This window comes from Pleurodeles waltl, chromosome 7 (genome assembly GCF_031143425.1).
Source record: "Pleurodeles waltl isolate 20211129_DDA chromosome 7, aPleWal1.hap1.20221129, whole genome shotgun sequence".
NCBI lineage: Eukaryota > Metazoa > Chordata > Amphibia > Caudata > Salamandridae > Pleurodeles > Pleurodeles waltl.
Genome location: NC_090446.1, coordinates 33,118,657 through 33,137,625, shown reverse-complemented (window position 1 = coordinate 33,137,625; position 18,969 = coordinate 33,118,657). Strand labels below are relative to the sequence as shown.

Below are 18,969 nucleotides of genomic sequence, written 5' to 3'. Positions count from 1 at the left end.
CAATAACAATGAAGCAGGAAGTTAGTGAAAATTGGGCAGTTTAGTCATCGTAACACAATTCATCATCATCATCATCATCAATGCTTAACAGTGGAGTATCTTTGGAGGCAAAAGTCGAACCAACGAGAATCTAAAGGAGGCAGAGGGAGGTAGGCACCAATTGAATAATTAAATTAAGTAGATGGTGGTGCCCCTGCAGGGCCAATTGGAAGTATGTGAAAGGCAGATGGAGCTAGGTAACAACTGAATAAAATAATACAATCATTCTTGGTGCCCCTCATTGACCTATGTAGACTCTTGTCATTTCAGGTCCCAAGGGGATTCTATGGGAGAGTAGGCAGGCTAAATTTGAATAAGTAAAATAAATAATTGTTTTTACTCCTGCAAGGTCTGTGGGGACTCTGTGGTAGGCATACAAAATCAGATAAATATATTAAATAATTGCTGGTGTCTCTCATGGGCCCAAAAAACAGAAAAAAGTAGTAAACACAGCAAAACTCGTCTAAAATCAGACACAAGCAAAAATAAATACATCAGAAAAATAATGAACAAATGTTTCTAGAAAATAGCTTGTAAAAGTGGAATAAAAGGAAGGAAACACACACTGGTCGCACAACATCGTTCAAGCACTACATCTACCACGTGGCTACTGAAGAACGAGGCATGGAAAACAAGGGCAAAATGTCCACCAAACACATGGACTGGTACCACAAAATGGTGGCCTCATGACCAGAAAAGAAGAGGCACAGGGAACAAATACAAAATGGTGGCCTATGACAAACACATGTACTGGCTACGGAAATGCACCCCTGCCACATGGTTAATATAAGATCTGTCAGTCTTATGATGGTCTTCCCCCCAAACTGTTTGCCTTCACCCCTCTTATTTTTGCTGATCTTGTTTTTGCTATGTGCTTTCTATAAATCAGGGGAAACAGAATGGGATTCGAGGGATCTGGGGTACAAGTATTTCTAACAGATCATGGTCCCTCTCCAATGGAATGCTAGAATGAGAAATGGTATCTTGAAATAGAATTAAACCTATCATTTTTTGTCCAATGGCCATGCATATATGTTTATTGTGAATGAGTACACAATTACAGTGTGGAAATAACACAAGCCAGTTCTGAATCAAAGTTCTCAGGATTTAAAGTGTGACAGACTAGACCAAATGGTTCTACACAGTACCAATGCTCACACGTACAACAACATTTATATTTTATAATTGAGTCAACAATGCTTCGATCCTAAAGTGACTGAAGGGATCACCATCAGGACAGAGTATTTGCCCAAGAGACAACTGCATATATATTTAAGCCTACATGAGCATCCCAACGGAAATTCAAAATAGCATTGTGTCCTATACTATAATAGGATGGATATATTGGCCCAACAAAAAATGAAGGGTAGAGTTGACACAAATAAATCGCTAATGTATGAGTAGGGACAGGAGGTCGCATGGGCCATACAGATTGTAAAATAAACAATGAAGTCCAACAGTCAAGAAGAACCTCTTCTAGGAAATAGCCAGGGAAGGATGATTTGGGCATGCTCCGATCAGTGTCCTGATGACCAGGACCTAGTGCACAACCGTGTAGTTGGAGATGATATTGACAAAGGGCTTGCTGCATATGAGGTACCCCTGAACGTGCATGAGATTCCAGAGGAGCACAGAGTGGGAACTTGTGGAAGCATATGCCTATAGCTGAAATGGCATGAGCTTCAAAATGCCCCGCCCAAAACATTGCAGCCCCCCACACGATAATAGGCAGTGTGCATGAATCTTGTTCTTGTTTTTGTTAGCCTTAGGACTCTGGACAATGTACTACTGCTAATCATTGCTAATGTGGTGGATTTGGCTTACTCTCAATCAGCAAATTTAATTTACCCGTAAGTCCCTGGTAACATGACACTACCTGTGCCCAGGGCCTAAAGGTTAAATGCTACTAGAGGACCTGCAGAACAGGTTGTGCTACCAACTTAAGTGGCCCTTTAACCACGTCTTAGGTCTACCATTGCAGCCAGTGTGCACTGTTTTTAAATGGTGTGCTGTTTTTAAACTGACATTTTTGACCTGTCAAATAAAAAATTTCACCAGTCCCAAACCATCTTTTTAAATACATAAACGCCACTCCTAGGGTAGACCCTGGACAGCCCTGAAGGCAGGGTGCAGTATATTTAAAAAGTACTCTTGAATTAATTTTTCACTACTGCAAGGCCTGCCTCTCCATAAGGATAACATTGCTTCCTACAATTAGTAGGCTGTATTGTCCACATGGGAACAGGTAACCAGTTCAGTTTACTGTCCTTGAAATTGTAATGAAACATCCTTGCCTGGGGTAAAGTCAGATTTCAAATTACAATTACAATTTTGAAAACATCACTTTTAGGTAGTAAGCATTTTCCTGCCTTAGCCAGTTAATGCCTATAGCATGTCTGTGGGTCACATGGCTGTGTGTAGCTGACAGTTAGGCTTTGTGTATTCCTCCTAGACAGCCACACACAATAGAACGTTTAGGTGTGCCTGGATGGGAGGGCAGAGATGGGCACAGCCCTAATTACACTTGAAAAGGATGTGTCCTGCTTTTACACAACGAGCTGCATATCCCCTGTAGTTAGTCTGAAGCCAGACCAGGGAAGGCAGGAAAGCTGTGCACTTCAAAGAGAAACCTCTAGAATCTTCTCCCACTTCAAAGGATGCACATGGTATACATATTGGAGCTCAGACACCAAATTGTCAGTAAACTTCTGGAACTATGGACTCTGACAGGACAAAGGACTATTGTGCCACTGAAGTATGTCCACTCTGCTGGACTGCTGCTCTTATGAACTGCTGCCCTGCTATGCAGACCTGATGCACTTTTGCCTGGTTGCAAAGGGCTGCACCTGCATCTGTTGAACCCAGGAACCTAGGGTGGCTTTAAATGCCACCCTTCACTGGCCCCTTGACTAGAGCCTCAAGGCAGAAGGCTCCCACAACAGAGGGACAGAGGGTAGAGGTTTTGAGAGACACAGGAGCCAGTGTGATCATTGTTAGATATCATATGGTGTCCTCAGAGCAGGTGATACCCAATACTTTCAACCAGGTTTTAGAAGCAGACAACCATGAGAGCCGCTACCTGGTGGCTCTGGTTCCCTTTGAGTGGGGGTTCTCAGGTTCTCTCAAGTTAGGTGTGAGTCCTGTTATGCCGTTTCTTTTCTAGGGAATGACCTGGAGCACACTGCCTGGAAGGAAGGGGAGCTCAAGTTGTACCTGGAAAATTTGGGGTTCCTGAGCGGGTCTGTGCAACCACTCAGTTCATGGATGTCCAGGAGGAGAGTCAAGTGAGTCTGGAAGTATGGCCCAGACAGCTGCAAGGAAAGAGAAGGGCAGGAGATGTGGGAAACTAGCCTCTGAGCTCCCAGAGTACCCAAGATGCGGCATCAGAGGGGGTGGCACAGGAGCCGACCAGGGAGGGCATTGCCTCTCTAGGTGACCTGGCTGAACTTGCTGGGTGGCAGGTTGATGGTGGGCCCACCAAAGAGGAGTTCTGCATGGCAGAGAGAGAGTGACAAACACTAAAGGGGCTGAGGCAGCTGGCTAAAGCCCAGGCTGTTGGTGACACCTTTGATCTACGGGGAGAACAGACTCCTTTACAGTGAGCGTAAGGTGCCTGTGTACGGGGAAGCATGTGTGTGGTGGCACCCAATTTTACAGGGCCTTTCTACTGGATCTGGCTCACAAGATACCCTTGGCAGGATATCTGGGGTAGGAAAAGTCCTTTCACAGGCTTGTCACCCACTTTTATTGGCCTTGGATGAGAACACACTAAGATGCATTTTGAAGGCCTTTCCTTACCTGCCAAGCTAGTGGGAAGACAGGTAATAAGCTCATGGCTCCCCTGACTACAATCCCAAATCCCTTCGACCACTTTCATCTCCTAAATATCTCTGCCTAAGCTCTTCCCTCCACCTCCACATCTAACTCACCAAACCTCACTGTACCTCTGTGACCTCCCACACAACCCTACTAAATTCTCCTGCATTCATCTCACCCTCCTACTATGCTCTCCCTAGCCCTTCCACATCCTCTTTCCCCTCCGCTCCCCTTTTATTCATCTCAAACCTTTTGGATTGAGTAAATGATGGATAAACTCCCAATTAACACTTCTGGATTTCTTTCCTCCTCCACCCCTCCATTACTCCAGTCAATCTAACTAACCAACTCTCATATCCGCAACTCAAATTAACTCATAATAATACTAAAACTGTACTCCTTATTAAATTATACTAAACCATCACTAATTCTTGTTGGGTACCGGAGTAGCGTGCTACTCATCGAAAAGCGCTTTGACGCCTCGTCAGGGGTAGTAAGCGCTATATAAATACGATTACAATACAATACAATACAATGTCTGTCATTGGCATCCCCTTTGAGAGAGTGGGCATTGACATTGTTGGGCCCTTGGACCCCAAATCTGCCTTGGGCAACAGGATTATCCTGGTTTTGGTGGACCATGCCACATGGTATCTAGTGGCCATCGCTCTGAGGACCATAACTGGACCTGCAGTGACTAGGACCTTTATGGGGACTTTTATCCAAGTGGGTTTCCCCAATGGCGTGGTGTAAGATGGAGCACCAACGTCATGGCTGTTTAATTGAGGTTCATGTGGATGGAAACTTAAACATTCTCCACACAATACCACCCCTAGACTAAGGGCCTTGTTGAGAGGTGCAACAATACCCTCAAGGGCATGATTATGGGCCTACTAGAGCCCAGTAGATAAAAGTGTCATGTCCTCTTGCCCGCCTACTCTTTACATGCAGGGAAGTACCACAGAAGCAAGTAGGGTTCAGTGCTTTTGAAGTCCTTTTTAGTCACCCTATAAGGGGAACTCTCAGTTTGGTAAAAGAGGGATGGGAGCAAACTCTCAATAAACCCTTCAGGATGTGGTTAGCCACATGCAGGCTAAACAAAATGGCCACTACGTGGCCAGCAAAGAACAAAGATCCTGGTTGTCCTGCCTGAAACACCTCTCTCTGATATAAATCTTCTAGCATTTCAGGGAATGGACTGTGCAGATACATATCGTTTACTCAGAATGTGTCTGGAACCAAACAATGAACTGCCCTTTACCCACTACCATTTAGCAATTCAGAAAAAGAAAATTAAATAAACTTGATAAATTCCCCAACCAAAAACAGCCCAAGGTGACATCAGCCACCCTTCAGAAGAAGTATTCATAGTTGCAGGAAAACAAGACAAATGCAATATCAACCATATCACACATAATGCAAATAAAATGGGGGATAAGCACATGGTGGAGAAGGAACCTTAGAACAAAGAAACATGCCTGACTACGTGTGCCTGGACCACAGACTCAACCCAGACTTAAGCCACCAGCAGGCTCATGCAGACAAGGAGTATCATGCATTTTAGATTTAAAACAAGGTCACCATGTAAGCCCCTAAATATTTGAAACAAATATAAGAAGGCAGCAATATTAATGTGAAAATATATTACAAAAACACCCAAGGCCCAGTGCAGGGCGAATTAGGCCACAAGTAGTAAAACAGCATCACAATACAATGATAAACAATTCAGTACACAATTCACAAAAACACACAAGAAAATAGAGAAAAAGTATATTTAACCACCGGCCTTCCCCATCTTAAAAATGTGTACACTTTATTCCCTAAATAGCTCTAAACCATTATGAACCCCTGCTCCTCACTCTGGGGGTTTATTTGTCCCTATTCACATTAATTTTGGGTGGCTATTGCTGTTGTGGTGTTTTTTCATCTAGCCCCCACACCTCTTATCTTATAATCACTCAAATTTTCATTTGAGGACAAGAGGCTGTTTAGGTTTGTTGTGAGTCCCACCCTCAAATGTGTAGTCAGATCTGAGGGTCTAATAAGGTCCCTCTGCTCTCAGTCGAGGGCTTCAATTTTGTTGCTCAGTGGCTTGATGCTGGTCCAGTTCCTCTGTGGGTATCAGGTAGGAGGCAGGGGTTGGAATACACTCCCCCCAGTAAAACAAGAGACTTACTGAGTCAAATACAGGTGGGAAAAGGGCTGGGCAAGAGGGATAGGACTGCCCCTATTCTAGGTGGCTATTGTTTGTGATGGTTTGTGCTTCAAATCATCCACTCATATACGCTCACCATCCAATCTGCCATTTTTCAGACTATGTTATTCAGTTGAGTGTCTCAACCCTGTGTCATCTCCAAATGCAGCTTCCTCTCTGAATCTCCAGTGCCAGTACATTCTTTGAATCTATGCTTCTCCCACAGTCACAGGCAGCTATAGAATGCTTATGGCAACCACTGCTTCAGTGAAATCCATTAAAAAGCTAGTTGGTTGGTGGTTCCCTGGCAGGCCCAGCCAGAATCTGGTCAAATATTGTTCTTCAATCTCCATTTTAACCCTACATTCAGTTCACTAGGTTGAAGGTCCAGCAAACCTGTCAATTGACCTGTCCAAATCATTATATCATCATTTTTTGTTTGTAGCAAACAATAATAAAATACTTTGAGAATTTGAGGATTACAAGCAAGCTTTAGATTAGAAATAGATTGCGTAAAAGTGAGACGGCTAAGAGCATTTTTTGAGAAAAGATTTTCCTGAGTTTGAAATATTTGAAGAATGTCCTTTTGAGGTAATTCTTTTTTTAGGGTTGTTGAATGTTAAATTGTGAGGCATTAACTATTTCCTTGACCTAAATAATAGAGCATGTTTGTTTTATCTGCCTATATATGTCATAGGAATGTTGCGCCCCAGGGCAATGAGTTTATGCAAATCTCAGGGGTCACATTTTTTTCTTAGTTTTAGGAAAAAGAGCAAAAGTTTCTAATGACTGAAATTTAACATCTTGGATAACAACAAGTTCAAATATTTAAAAATATTTTTTTTTTGGTTTCATCAAACTTGTCAACAAACAATTGCTCACAAACTTGAGATCCAGATTCAAGTTTTTAGGAGTTGGGCATTGTTGGAAAATGGGTTATTGGTAAGGGCAGGTAAGTACCTACCCTTAGCAATAGGCCACTGACCTCCACTTAGGTCCAGTTATGTCTTAATCCATTAAACCCATCTCAACCCTTGGTAGCTTGGCAACGAGAGACAAGGTTTAACTTAGGAGACAAAGCGTAAAGCATTCAAATATCAAAAAAGAGTAATTAAATGAAACACAGGAAACAGTTTAAAAACCCATAAAAATAGGAAATATTTTGAGCTTTAAAATGACACCAAAACGAATAAAATCGGATAAGATATGAATTTTTAAAGAATTATTACTTTCTAGTGCATAGTAACAAAAAGCGCCAATCTGGTCATCTGATCACACCTTGTCCGGGGCAAAGTCAAAGTTTAAGGCCGACTGCAATGGAGTCCGCCAAGTCTACAGCCCGCGAGAGGCCTTGGTCAAAAGTTTACCTTAGGACTTAGTCGTTTTTCTGGAGATTTTCTTCAGCGGGACGAACCTGCCAGTCCAATCCGACCTCCTGGAACTCTTCCTTCGGCTACGTGTCACGGGAGCCCTCTGTGAAATTTTTACCTTCGGACTTAGTCGTTTTTTCGAGGTGAAAATCCTTCGATCGGGGCAAACCTGAATCTTGATCCAATGTCCCTGGAGCCCTCTTCGGATACACTGCCTGGGAGGTCCCTGTCAACTTCCTACGTTCGAACTTAGTCACTTTTTTGGAGATTTTCTTCACCGGGACAAACCTGCAAGTCAGGCCAGGTCGTGGTTGAGGCAAGCCGGTTAAAGTTGCTGCGCGGGTCGGTCCCTCTATGGAGCTTTTTTCTAAAAGTTCTCCAAACTTCTCCAAACTTCTGGATCTTCTTCCAGATGTTCTTTTAAGGTTCTTTTGAGGTCCACAGTTCACGCCAAGGTTCCAGAAGCTCTGAGATGCTCCTTGATGGTGCGGACTACAACTCCCAGAAGGTACCTGGTACAAACTCCTCTTTGCCCACTGGACAGTGGTCAGATGGTTGGTTTCTTCAGGAGTTGGTGCAGGGGACTCTGGTTAGGAAGTTTTCACCTGTAGCAAACAGGGAGTCCCTCCTTGAAACAGTTGAAGTCAGGCAAATTCCTTCTTGTGGTGAAGTCCAAGTGTGCAGCTGGTGCAGTCTTCCAGAGTGCAGTGTCCTGGTGCAGGTCAGGGGTCCAGCAGGGCAGTCCTTCTTCTTCTGTAGTTCTTCCTGGTAGGGATCTGGTAGGGAACTGAGGTGTGGGTGCAGGTCTGCCAGTTTTATCCTTGCTCCTGGGTATAAAACAGGGGGGTCCTGGTTCTCCAATCAGGGGCAGGGTCCTTCCTCCTGAGATGACCACTTCCTAGGAAGTGTGGCAAAAATCAATCCCAGGGAGCAACATTCCTCAAAAATCCATCATGGCTGAAAGTGATTTTTGGAGGTTACAGCTGGCTGAGCCCACCCACTTGTGTGGCTAACAATCCCAAACACACCCCTCTCCTGCCCTCTCCTAATCTAATCCAGGGGGTACCTAATTGTCTGGGTTTGCAGGATGTGAGGGTGTTGCTGGGTTGCTCCACATGTCCTTTCCTGCCTTTGAAGACCAGTTTGGCAGCCCTCCCCCTGTCTGCTTTCCCATCTGCTGAGGGGAGATCTCCTCCCCAGGCACATCTCTTTGTGTGGAGCTAGGCCACTAAACACCTCATCAAGGCAGCCTGGCCAGGCTGCCAGAGGCTGGCCAATCAAAGCAAAGCAACAAAAACACGGCAGGGCTGAAGTTGGCCACTTTTCAGGTAAAGTTTCAAACTCATTATCTGAAAAAGTTCTATTAAATCCCACAACTGGAAGTTGTGGGATTTATTATAACAATGAATTTGATACCAAACTTGTAGTATCTGTTACTTGAGGGGATTTTTACAATTAAAATAAAGTCTCCCCATTCTAGCCTATGGAGGCCATTCACTACATTGAGGGAAAAACGAATTTGGCAGTTTTACCTCACCAGGGCTTATAAAACTATAATTATAAGGTCCCTGCTTATGGTTACATTGCACCCAGCCCTAGGGGCAAATAGGGCACAACTTAGGGGTGACTTATATGTAAAAATAAGGTAGTTTAAGGCTTTGGAACTACTTTTAAGTCAAATTTGAATGTAACCTTGATTTCAAAGCAGCCAGCGAGGCAGGCCTGCCTTTAAAATGACACTGGGCACCTCAGCAGTGCACCTATGGGTGCACTACTTATGCTGGGGTCCCTAAACCTACATGCTCTACCAACTGCTAGAAACTTATAGGTAGGTTTACGGAGCCAATTATAAATAGCCTAATTGCATACTGATTTTACACAGAGCACAGGCCCTGGGACTGGTTAGAAGTACCCAGGGCACCATCAGAGTCAGGAAAATACCAGCAAAAAGTGAAAAATGGGGGCAAATATTTAGGGGGCCTCTGAAATCAGCCCTGTTTTCTCACAGGCATTTATAAAGTTGTTGCACAAAATACATTTAGGAATCTGGAATAATTTTTATTTTAGCAAACTTTCTTTATTGGAGTTTCTTAATATGTTAAAGACAAATAGAACATGTAGAGAAATTGACACTAGCCTTAAAGTCGAGTGCTAAGGTGTTTCACAGTTTCCAAAAAGAGTTAGGGGCATGTTTATATTCTGTATGCGATGAATTTGCATCAACATTTTTTTAACATATTCGGCGAAAACCTTAAACCATATTTATACTATGACGCCCAACCCCACGAACGTCAAAATTCCTCTGTATGCGTCATATTCTGGATGAGGTAAACCGCCTTGCATTAATGACATGCAAGGTAGGCGTTCCCCTCCAAAAAATGACTTTGATGCCTGTTTGCCTTATTTATACTCCTGCGTTATGTTGATGCACAGGAGGGTGTGGGCCTTAAAAAATGGCGCACAGCCTAATGTGCCCTATTTTTTAATGCCTGGGTGAGGGTAGGCATTAAGGGACCTGTGGGCTCATGACCATGGAAGCAGTCCACAGGTGCCCTTCCCTGCCCCCAGGGACACCCCTTGCCATCCCCACCCACCCCTGGAGGACACCCATGGATGCGGTGGACACAACCCAGGTAACTACAGGTAAGTTGAGGTAAGTATTTTTTTTTTTTTTTAAGTGGCATACGGGGGCCTAACTTGGACCCCCCTATATGCCACTGTGCCCATGGCCATGCCCAGGGGGGCATGACTCCTGTCTTTGCTAAGACAGGAGTCATTCAGTAGGGGTTGTGCATCAAAAAATGGCGCAAGTCCGGATAGAGCCATGATTTTTTACTCTAACCTGACTTACACCATTTTTTGATGCACAACCCCTTTTCTTCCCTACGCCTGCGCTGCCCAGTTAGAGTATTTCTTTTTTTTACTCTAACCAGCACACAGCACCGGCTAACGTAAAACCATAAATAAGGCCCCGCCTGGTGCGTTGAAATGGCGTTAGCCGGCGGTAATTTTTTTGACGCAAACCAGCGCCGACGCTGGTTTGCGTCAAAAAGTATAAATATGGGCCTTAATGTCAGTTTTAAAAGCTACGTCAAATATTTATGTTTGGATGATATGCTCAAGGGAAGGGGAACAAAAGAAAATACTTTTTTGCAAACATACAAATAAGCAAGAGACAACACAATATGCACCATAAGTATCACTAATTAGCATCTTTAATTAAACACCAAGTAGAGACTTTATGTAGTTTATAGTCTCCTCATTTTGGAGGCAAAAAGCCTTTGGGGTCATGGATATTCTGTATCTGAAAGAGGTGCAGTGCTCAGGTGAGAGTCAGGCAAGTTGTGAGGGGGAGGCCTTTAGAGAGAAAGGAAACCAGTGAACCAAATTGGTATTTAAAGTTTTTGAAATTATCTCTTAGATCTCTTAGATCTGTGGTTAGAGCCTGCCAGATTCTTGCATGCCACTAAGTGATCAAGCACACTGCCGGCTTCTTCCATGCCGCCGCCAGAGCCATCTTGACTGTCCCTAGGCAAAGCCATATAATTGCCCAATTACTCGTGGTTTGATATTTAAGGGATTTGTCTGTAAGTCCTAGAAGAGTGAAACCCAGGGAGGGCGGCATTGGATACTCAATATGTCTTTTATTTGAGCTAAGACGAGTATTGTCGAATCAAAGGATAATCCCACCATATATTTCTGAAGTCTCCCAATAGGCCACATTCCCTCCAGGAGGTGTCAGTTGTATTGGGGAAGATCTTTTCAAGTTTTTTGGGATACAAATAACACTCATATAAAAATTTGTATTGAGCTTCCCTCAACCCCATGGAGTGATTTTAGTGCGAGATGTCATGCCATAGTTGGGTCCATTGGTCTTCTGAGATCTGTTCACCTGGGAGATTAGACCAGAACTCTACATGGAGCAAGACCCAGTGTTGTAACTGTGTATAGTGGTATCCTTCAGTTAATAGCAGGACAAAGTCTCTCTGACTGTTTTCAAAGGTGAGTATGTCAGGCCCATGTAATAGATCAGATATCACTAGCCACCCCCCTTTATCCTACATCTCTCAAAGGGGCCATGAGAAAGTGCTGGCTGTAAAGCCGGATTGAAGTGGATGGGTGTAAATGGTGATGGAAATTGGGCCCATGCTCCCAATTTATTGACATTGTCCCAATGTCTAGGGTTGTTTTCGTGGGGGTGCTAAGGTACACATTATTGGGTCTATCAGGCTTAGGTTTCCATAACTGGTACCAGATACAGTGTCCCGTCACTGCACAGTCCATATGAAGCCAGTGTTTATCTGACTCTACAACTGACCACTCTGTGACCACTGTCAATTTTTCTGCCTTGTAATATGATTGGAAATCCGGGGGCGAGCCAATTCCCAGGCCGATCTCGGTGGCCAAATTACTCAGTAGGAGAGCCTAGCCCTGGCTAATTGCCAAATAAATTTAGTCAGAAGGGTACTCAGGGTGGACAAAAAATATTTTTCATTGAAATGGGCAGTCTTTGGAAGAGATATAAGAACCTCAGCAGCACTGTCATCTTGAGGGTATGAATGCAACATAACCAAGTTATATATAGAGGTGTCCACCTCTTGAGGTCACTTCTAAGTTGTTGAATCAGTGGAGGGTAGTTGCCTTTGTGAAGTTCTGCAGTGTGGAGGGTTAGTCTACTACCAAAATATGTTAGTTCCTTTCTTGCCCAATGGAAGGGGAAGCTGCGTGTCAAGTGTTCCATCTCGGCAGAGGCTAGAGTGAGATTAAGGAGGTAGGATTTAGATAAATTAATCCGGTACCCTGCAGCTCCCTCAAATTCAGTGAATTTGCTCTGCAGAGCTTACAGTGAGTCGGTGGTGCCGTCAAGGTTAGTAGAACATCATCTGTAAAAAGAGAGATCTTGTGGGTAGTGGATCCAAAGGTTACGCCATCAGTCTCCCCTTCCCGTCCCACTCTTTCTGCCAAAGGTTCTATACTAAGTGTGAACACAAGAGGAGAGAGAGGGCATCCATGGCGAATGCCCCTCCTTAACTGAAAACTATCTAACCCAATTCCAGCTACCACCACCCTGGCCACCGGGGCAATATAATTGGCTTGCACCATTGTGGTGAACTTTTCATTAAAGCCAAAGTGCCTCATGGTTTGGAACATAAAGGACCAATTGACACAGTCAAATGCCTTCTCTGAATCTAAAGTGAGCAGTATCGCCGGAGTTCGCTTCTTGGTCGCTCTCTCTATCAAATGTATCACTCTCCTCAAATTATCGTGAATTTGACTCCCATTATAAATCCAGACTGATCTGGGTTTATCAGTAACTGGCAATATTCTCACCAGTTGGATGGCCACATTTTTGGAGTACAATTTAGCATCAAGGTTTAGTAAGGCGATGGGTCTATAGGAGGAACAGAGGTGTGGGTCTTTCCCTGATTTTGGTATGACTGATATCAGTGCTTCACTTATTGAGCTTGTGACGCCCAGTTCGGTGGCTATGTAATTAAATAGCTTAGTCAATTGCAATATGAGCTCTGAGGCAAACGTTTTGTAAAATTGTGTTGTGAAGCCATCTGGCCCGTTGACTTGTGTAGTTTTTGTGTCAGTATCACTGCCCTGACATCCTCCTCATTGATAGGCTTGCCCAGAATTTCATTCTGTGGTAGGGGGCCCTTGTCTAAGTAGTTAGAATATTGAGACTGTACTGTACTATCTGCTGTGCATAGATCTTTATAAAGGTTTATGAAGGTAGTTGCTTTTCCTCGTTCTGTCTTGGCCTCTTCCCTCTGTCCCAGGTGGAGGTTAGGAATATACTCTCTCTCTCTTGTTTTACTCCCACTTGTCGGGCAGATCTGGGTCCTATTTTGCTGCCTAGCATATATGCCCCATGGCGCAGTCAAAGCATGGTACACTCTGCTCTATTTGTGTAAATTGCATGCAGTTTCCCTCTAATTGCTGTGACATTCTGTTGTGTTTGTAGAGAGGGGTATTGTTTGTGTGCCTGTTCTGCCTTCTTTAATTCAGCTTCTAGTGTCATGCTGAAAGATTGCTCTGGGGAAGGGATTGACGTCTAAAAACATAATCTAGTCGGGAAAAAGTATGGCAGAGTGGGAGAAAAAAGTAAAGTCCTTAGTGTTTGGGTGTATGTGTCACCAAGCATCGAGTAGCCCTATTTCAGCCATCCTTTTTTTCAAGGATTTAGAGAAGATGGCTGAAGGGGTGCATGCCAGGTGAGAGGTATGTATGTACATCTTTATCCCATATCAAGTTTAAATCCTCCAATAAGATAATCCCTCCCTCTGCAAATTCCCCTAGTTGCTCAAGACAAGATTTCATGAAGATCACCTGAGCCATGTTAGGAGCATGCATGGTAGCTATTGTACTTGTGGGACCAGTTATTGTACCTTTCACCATCAGAAAATCTCCCTTCCTTGTCAGATTATGTGCAATATGTTGGAAGGCCAGGGACTCATAGTAAAAGGTGGCCACCCCATTGTGTTTTGTGATATGGGACGACCTAAACACTGTGGGATAGCTCCTATGTCGGGTTCTTCCCTCTTCACTGAGTTTCAAATGGGTTTCCTGTAAGGCTACAATTTCATACCTAGCGTCCATACCTTTTGTCCCTTAGAGGGTGAATTCAGTCCCCTCACATTGCACATTATTGTGACTAACATTTGGTCTGGTGGATAGTGTGATTCAGCGTAGTTGCCTCCAGTCTCTCCGCCCCCCACCTCCACTCCCGCACATCTCTTTCCCATCCGGGGTGGTCCTCTCAAATATGCTACTATAAGCCTACTCATGGTTAACAACAAAGAACAGTATTTTTTAAAAGACATTGGGAGGTAGTCCTGTATGTAGTCTATCATTTGAATGGCAGTAGATCATTTTAGGTGTTCTGGCAAAATCTGCCGTAGCATTCTCAATAAATGGTGTTATGAACGGGGCTAGGGGAAAACCTCTGGGATTAAAAGCTGTAGCAGTGGATTTCCATATTCCAGAGATGCTAGTGTCCCCTATGGAGGGGGACACTTGCAAGTGTACAGGACCACCATAAAACAGAGCCAGCCCTTGTGGAGCCTATCTTCAAGAGAGAGGCACAAAAGGATCTTGTCTAGTAAGGCAGAAGTTCAGGTAGAGAGGGTCACAGGTCCTCGGTCACCTTTCCTTACCTGCCTCTTGTGGCTTCTAGGTGCAAGCCATGGGTTTGGTTCCCTCCTGGATGTAGGCTTCTCAAGGGGTAAGTCTTTTATGCTGTTAGGGTTAGCTGTGTTGGAGTTTGTTATTCCCAGAAGAGTTGCTGCTTTACTCACCTCAGTGAAGTAGTGCATTTGTTTTGATAGGAAAAGGCCAGTCCAAATGGGAAGTTCAAGCAGTATTTCACATTGTTCTTCAGGAGGTAGTCCGTGATCGGTCTAAATTGTAGTCTTCTTGCTAACGTGGCCGAAGCTATGTCCTGATATACTGAGCATGTTGTTTCTTGAAAAGAGACAGTGTCCACTTTCTGGGTCACCTGCAGGACCGCTTTCTTCATCTTAAATGAGTGTAGTTTTATCAGCACGTTGCAAAGCCGTCTTCCTCCCGCCGTTGATGGTGACCCACCCGGTGAGCCCTCTGCGCCTTAATTGAAATCTGTAGGTGCCCAATAGGTTTTCCAAAATGGCCCAGTACAAGTGCCTCAAGCTCAGGGCCCTCCGCTCCCTCCTAATTTCTGAGATGAATCTTGTCCCTTCCAGAGCGGTTTTTGGGATCCTCACACTTCAACAGGGCCTTGTGCAAATGTTCCCGGGTCTCAATGTTGGAGTCTTCCAGTTGTTTCCTGATGTTGTTCCAAAGACCTGCATTGCTTTTCCAAATCGAGTGTGTGGTTCACCACTGAATCGACATCCTGTTGGAGTGATGTAAGTCTTGAGGTTAGGTCTCTAAGCTCTTTATGAACTCCTGCAGTGAAGCTAGCAGGTCCTATTTATTGAGCGCCATGGTGTGATGCTCTGAATGGCGTACATGGGCCTCACTGACCTCCACCGGCTGGAAGTAGATGGACACTTTATTGTGTTGGGACTTTTTGGGTGGCACGTAGGGGACCTAGCTAATCACACTTTTACTGCTTTAGATAGGCTTGCAAGGGGCTCTGTGCACTTTATAACTGATACTGTAGGTCAATGCAGATTTTGAGGGTGGGTGGTGGTGTCCCGAGACAGCACACCCTCATAGTAGCTCACTCTCTAGGGGTTTCCTCCAATATGCTGCCTGGTATGAGTGAGGAATCCAAGGCTAAGATTCAGGCTAGGGGTTTTGAGTGCTTCCCCATACTGTACAAACTGTGCACAACATTGTCTATGATGGATTGTCACTCTCAATTTTCCAGATGGCACTCACATTTTCGCCTCTGCCATGCTGGTGTCTGGGACAGCTAGGTTTCCCTTTGCTTCTCATAAAATAATTAGCTAATATGCTCCCATCCTTGCTCTGTGCTGTCAGAACCTGGAATCTCGCTCGCCTGCCATTTCAGGGTCAGGCACTTTGGCTGTGACCGTCGCGGGAGGGAGAAAGCAGACAAACTCTGTCCCCGCAGTCCCCGCACCACTCACCACCAGGCCGTGGGCTGCTTCACCAAGGTGCACATGAGCTCCTCCGTTTGTAGGCACTCACAACTCCACTTAGCCAAACTCCACCACATGGCTCCTTCCGCAGCTCTTCTTTGGACCTCCAGCATCTCCAGTGGTTTCTCTTCTTAGCGCTGACAGTTTCATTGCGTGTGGGCTCCCCAGCCGGCATTCTTGCCAGTAATGCAGCCGAGCCAGGTGGATTGTGTCCACATGGCCATGTTGGCTTGGCCATGCCTCAGAATTTTTATTTTAATAATGTAAGTCAATCCTGCAAAAGAAACCAAGAGAGTACTCTATTTATCAAGAAACCTATTAATTTGATCGAAGTAAAAAGCATAGTTGTTTTGAAATTCCAATGATCTATCTGCAGATAAAGAAACTCGAAAGATATTATGATGCATGTTGTGATATCTGCAGTACACCAGTGGTGATAATTTTGGTAGTATTTGTTTTCAGATTGTAGCCAGTTTTTGTCTAAATATATGAGATCTTCATATGCAGCAAAAGCTTGTGTTGGTGCATGACACTGGATTATATTAGCTTCCTAATCAGAGGGTCTATGTAGATTGCACATCAGAGTGGCCATCCTTGATTTGCAAAATGGGTTGCAGAAATTGACCCTGACATGCTGCCATTGGCAATGTTTGCCACTTAATGTTGGATATATAGCGATTGTACAAAGTGATAAAGCAAGAAATAAAAATCCATATGTTGCATTACCTCCCATAGGAACATGCATGTTCAGAGGGAGTTCTACAATCTGCATGTGATCAGAGGCACGATGGTAGCCGCACCCTGGATAATCCAGATTCAATTGACAATCTTCACAATAAGTATCCAAGAAAATGTTTAATAAATCTGCAGTCCTGTGCTCAAAAGTGGTATGGGTCTGCACAAGTGATTTTTTGTCCTTCTTTTGAAGCACAACGTTTTCAGCCTCTAGTATCATGTATGATTTTACAGGACTCTCCAGTTCCCCTAGTTCTAGGAACAATGGTGAAATGTCATTGAGGAGAACACTGGATACTACAACTAAATCACTTCTTTATTAGAGACGCTGTAGTGTGGAAAGGAAAGTTGCAAGTTGTGAGATATTAGTGTTGCTAAATGCATATCAGTTCATATGCTTCGATCGGTTGTTAAATGTTTGTTGAAGTTCTCCTCCTTCTTAAAGAGAGGTGTGAATTAGAAGAATCAACCTTGATGTTGAAGTTATTTTCACTCAGCCAATTGGAGCATTAGACCAGTAAATATTAGGAAATAAATATTAGGAACATAACAGTAGCTCATGTCCCATTTATGTCTGCCTTGTATTTAATTAAGATACATCCTTACTTGACTGATGACCACAACATCCTTACAGATTCACATTCCCATGAAATGACCAACATAATTAGGCTTCTGGATCTCAGTATACAACAACCCTTCCAGCATAGGTGGATCTATAGAATACATGCTCCGCTGGAGTTTTAGTTACAGAGTTTTTGCACAAGCACCATGCATTTTCCATGCATTCCTTTCAATAGATATCATGTATGCCCAATCACTGAGTTTCAGTAGAAATAAACTCCAGGACAATATGAAAGAAGAGTAAAGGTAAATGTCTTCTCATTCTAGACGAGAGCTCGATACAGGCAGTGGAACAAATGTCCTGCAATGTCTACTGTTCAACATAATACATTTTGAAGCAGCACATTAAGGCTGTGTAGGAAAATGCACAAGCTATGAGCTCACTAATATGGAGAGTTGACCTTTTTGCAGTACAATTTTGTGAACAGTGTTATGCCGTATTCCTTTTCTTCCTCAGGGCATTTTTAAATTCTGTATTTTTTAGACTGTAAATTATGGGGTTACACAGCGGAGTTACAGCAATGTATGACAAAGAGAGTATTTTGTTGTCTACCTTTGAATATGATGATGTTGGTCGCATATATGAAAACGAGACAGAACCATAGAATAAAATAACAACAATGAGATGAGAGGTGCACGTGGAGACGGCCTTGTGCCTCCCATCCTTAGATCTGATCTTAAGGACTGAGAATGCAATGTTGACATAAGAAATGATGATTAAAGCAAATGACATCAGTGTCTGGATTGAACCCATGACGTAGGTAAGTATTTCAATTTTCCAAGTATCACTGCAAGAAATATTCATCATAGCCGAGATATCACAGAAGAAGTGATTGATTGTATGGGTCACACAGAAGGAAAGCTGAGATATCAACACTGTGTGTGGTATTGTGTCGATGATTCCCACAGTCCAACAACCAGCAGCCAGCCGGGTACACACCGCCTTACTCATGATAACCGTGTAACGCAATGGGTTGCAGATGGCCACATACCGATCATAAGCCATCAGAGTCAGGAGAATGATTTCAGTAGATGCCATAACTGTGAAAAAATACATCTGAACAAGACATTCACTGAGAGAAAGGTCTGTGCCTTCATTAAAGAAGTTGACCAGCATCTGAGGAAAAATAACAGAGGTGTAAGTGATGTCGAGGAAGGACAAATTTGTGAGGAAGATGTACATTGGGGAGTGCAGAAGTGAACTGGAGTAAATAGTTATCATGATCAGAAGGTTTCCCACCAAGGTCATCAGGTAAATAAGTAAAAATGCAAGAAACAGGGGAACTTGGAGATGCGGACTATCGGAAAATCCTATCAAGAGAAACTCTTCCATCATCGTCTTATTGTCTTCTCCCATTTCTGCAGAAGTCAAACTAAACCTGAATTTTAAAACAATTGGAAAAACAAATCCATAAGATTGCTTGTAAGAGCTTGTACAGAAAATCAGACTTTCTAAAAAACATTGAGTATACAATCTGATGATTGAAAGCAAAATGTCTCCTTGTACATGTTTTAGTATGTTTTCCCACATGCTAGAAATTGGGGACATAACTTGAGACTGAGAATTGAATACAGAAATGACATGTTTAATTGTCGCTTT

The 18,969-nt window shown here is 43.6% G+C and overlaps 1 protein-coding gene across 1 annotated transcript; it reads right to left on the bottom strand.

Moving 5' to 3' along the window:
* Positions 1 to 17,799: 17,799 nt before the first annotated feature.
* Positions 17,800 to 18,726, bottom strand: LOC138246766 (olfactory receptor 8D1-like). Its single transcript, XM_069201527.1, has one exon. It carries the CDS (start codon positions 18,724 to 18,726, stop codon positions 17,800 to 17,802), a length of 927 nt encoding a protein of 308 aa, XP_069057628.1.
* Positions 18,727 to 18,969: the final 243 nt, after the last annotated feature.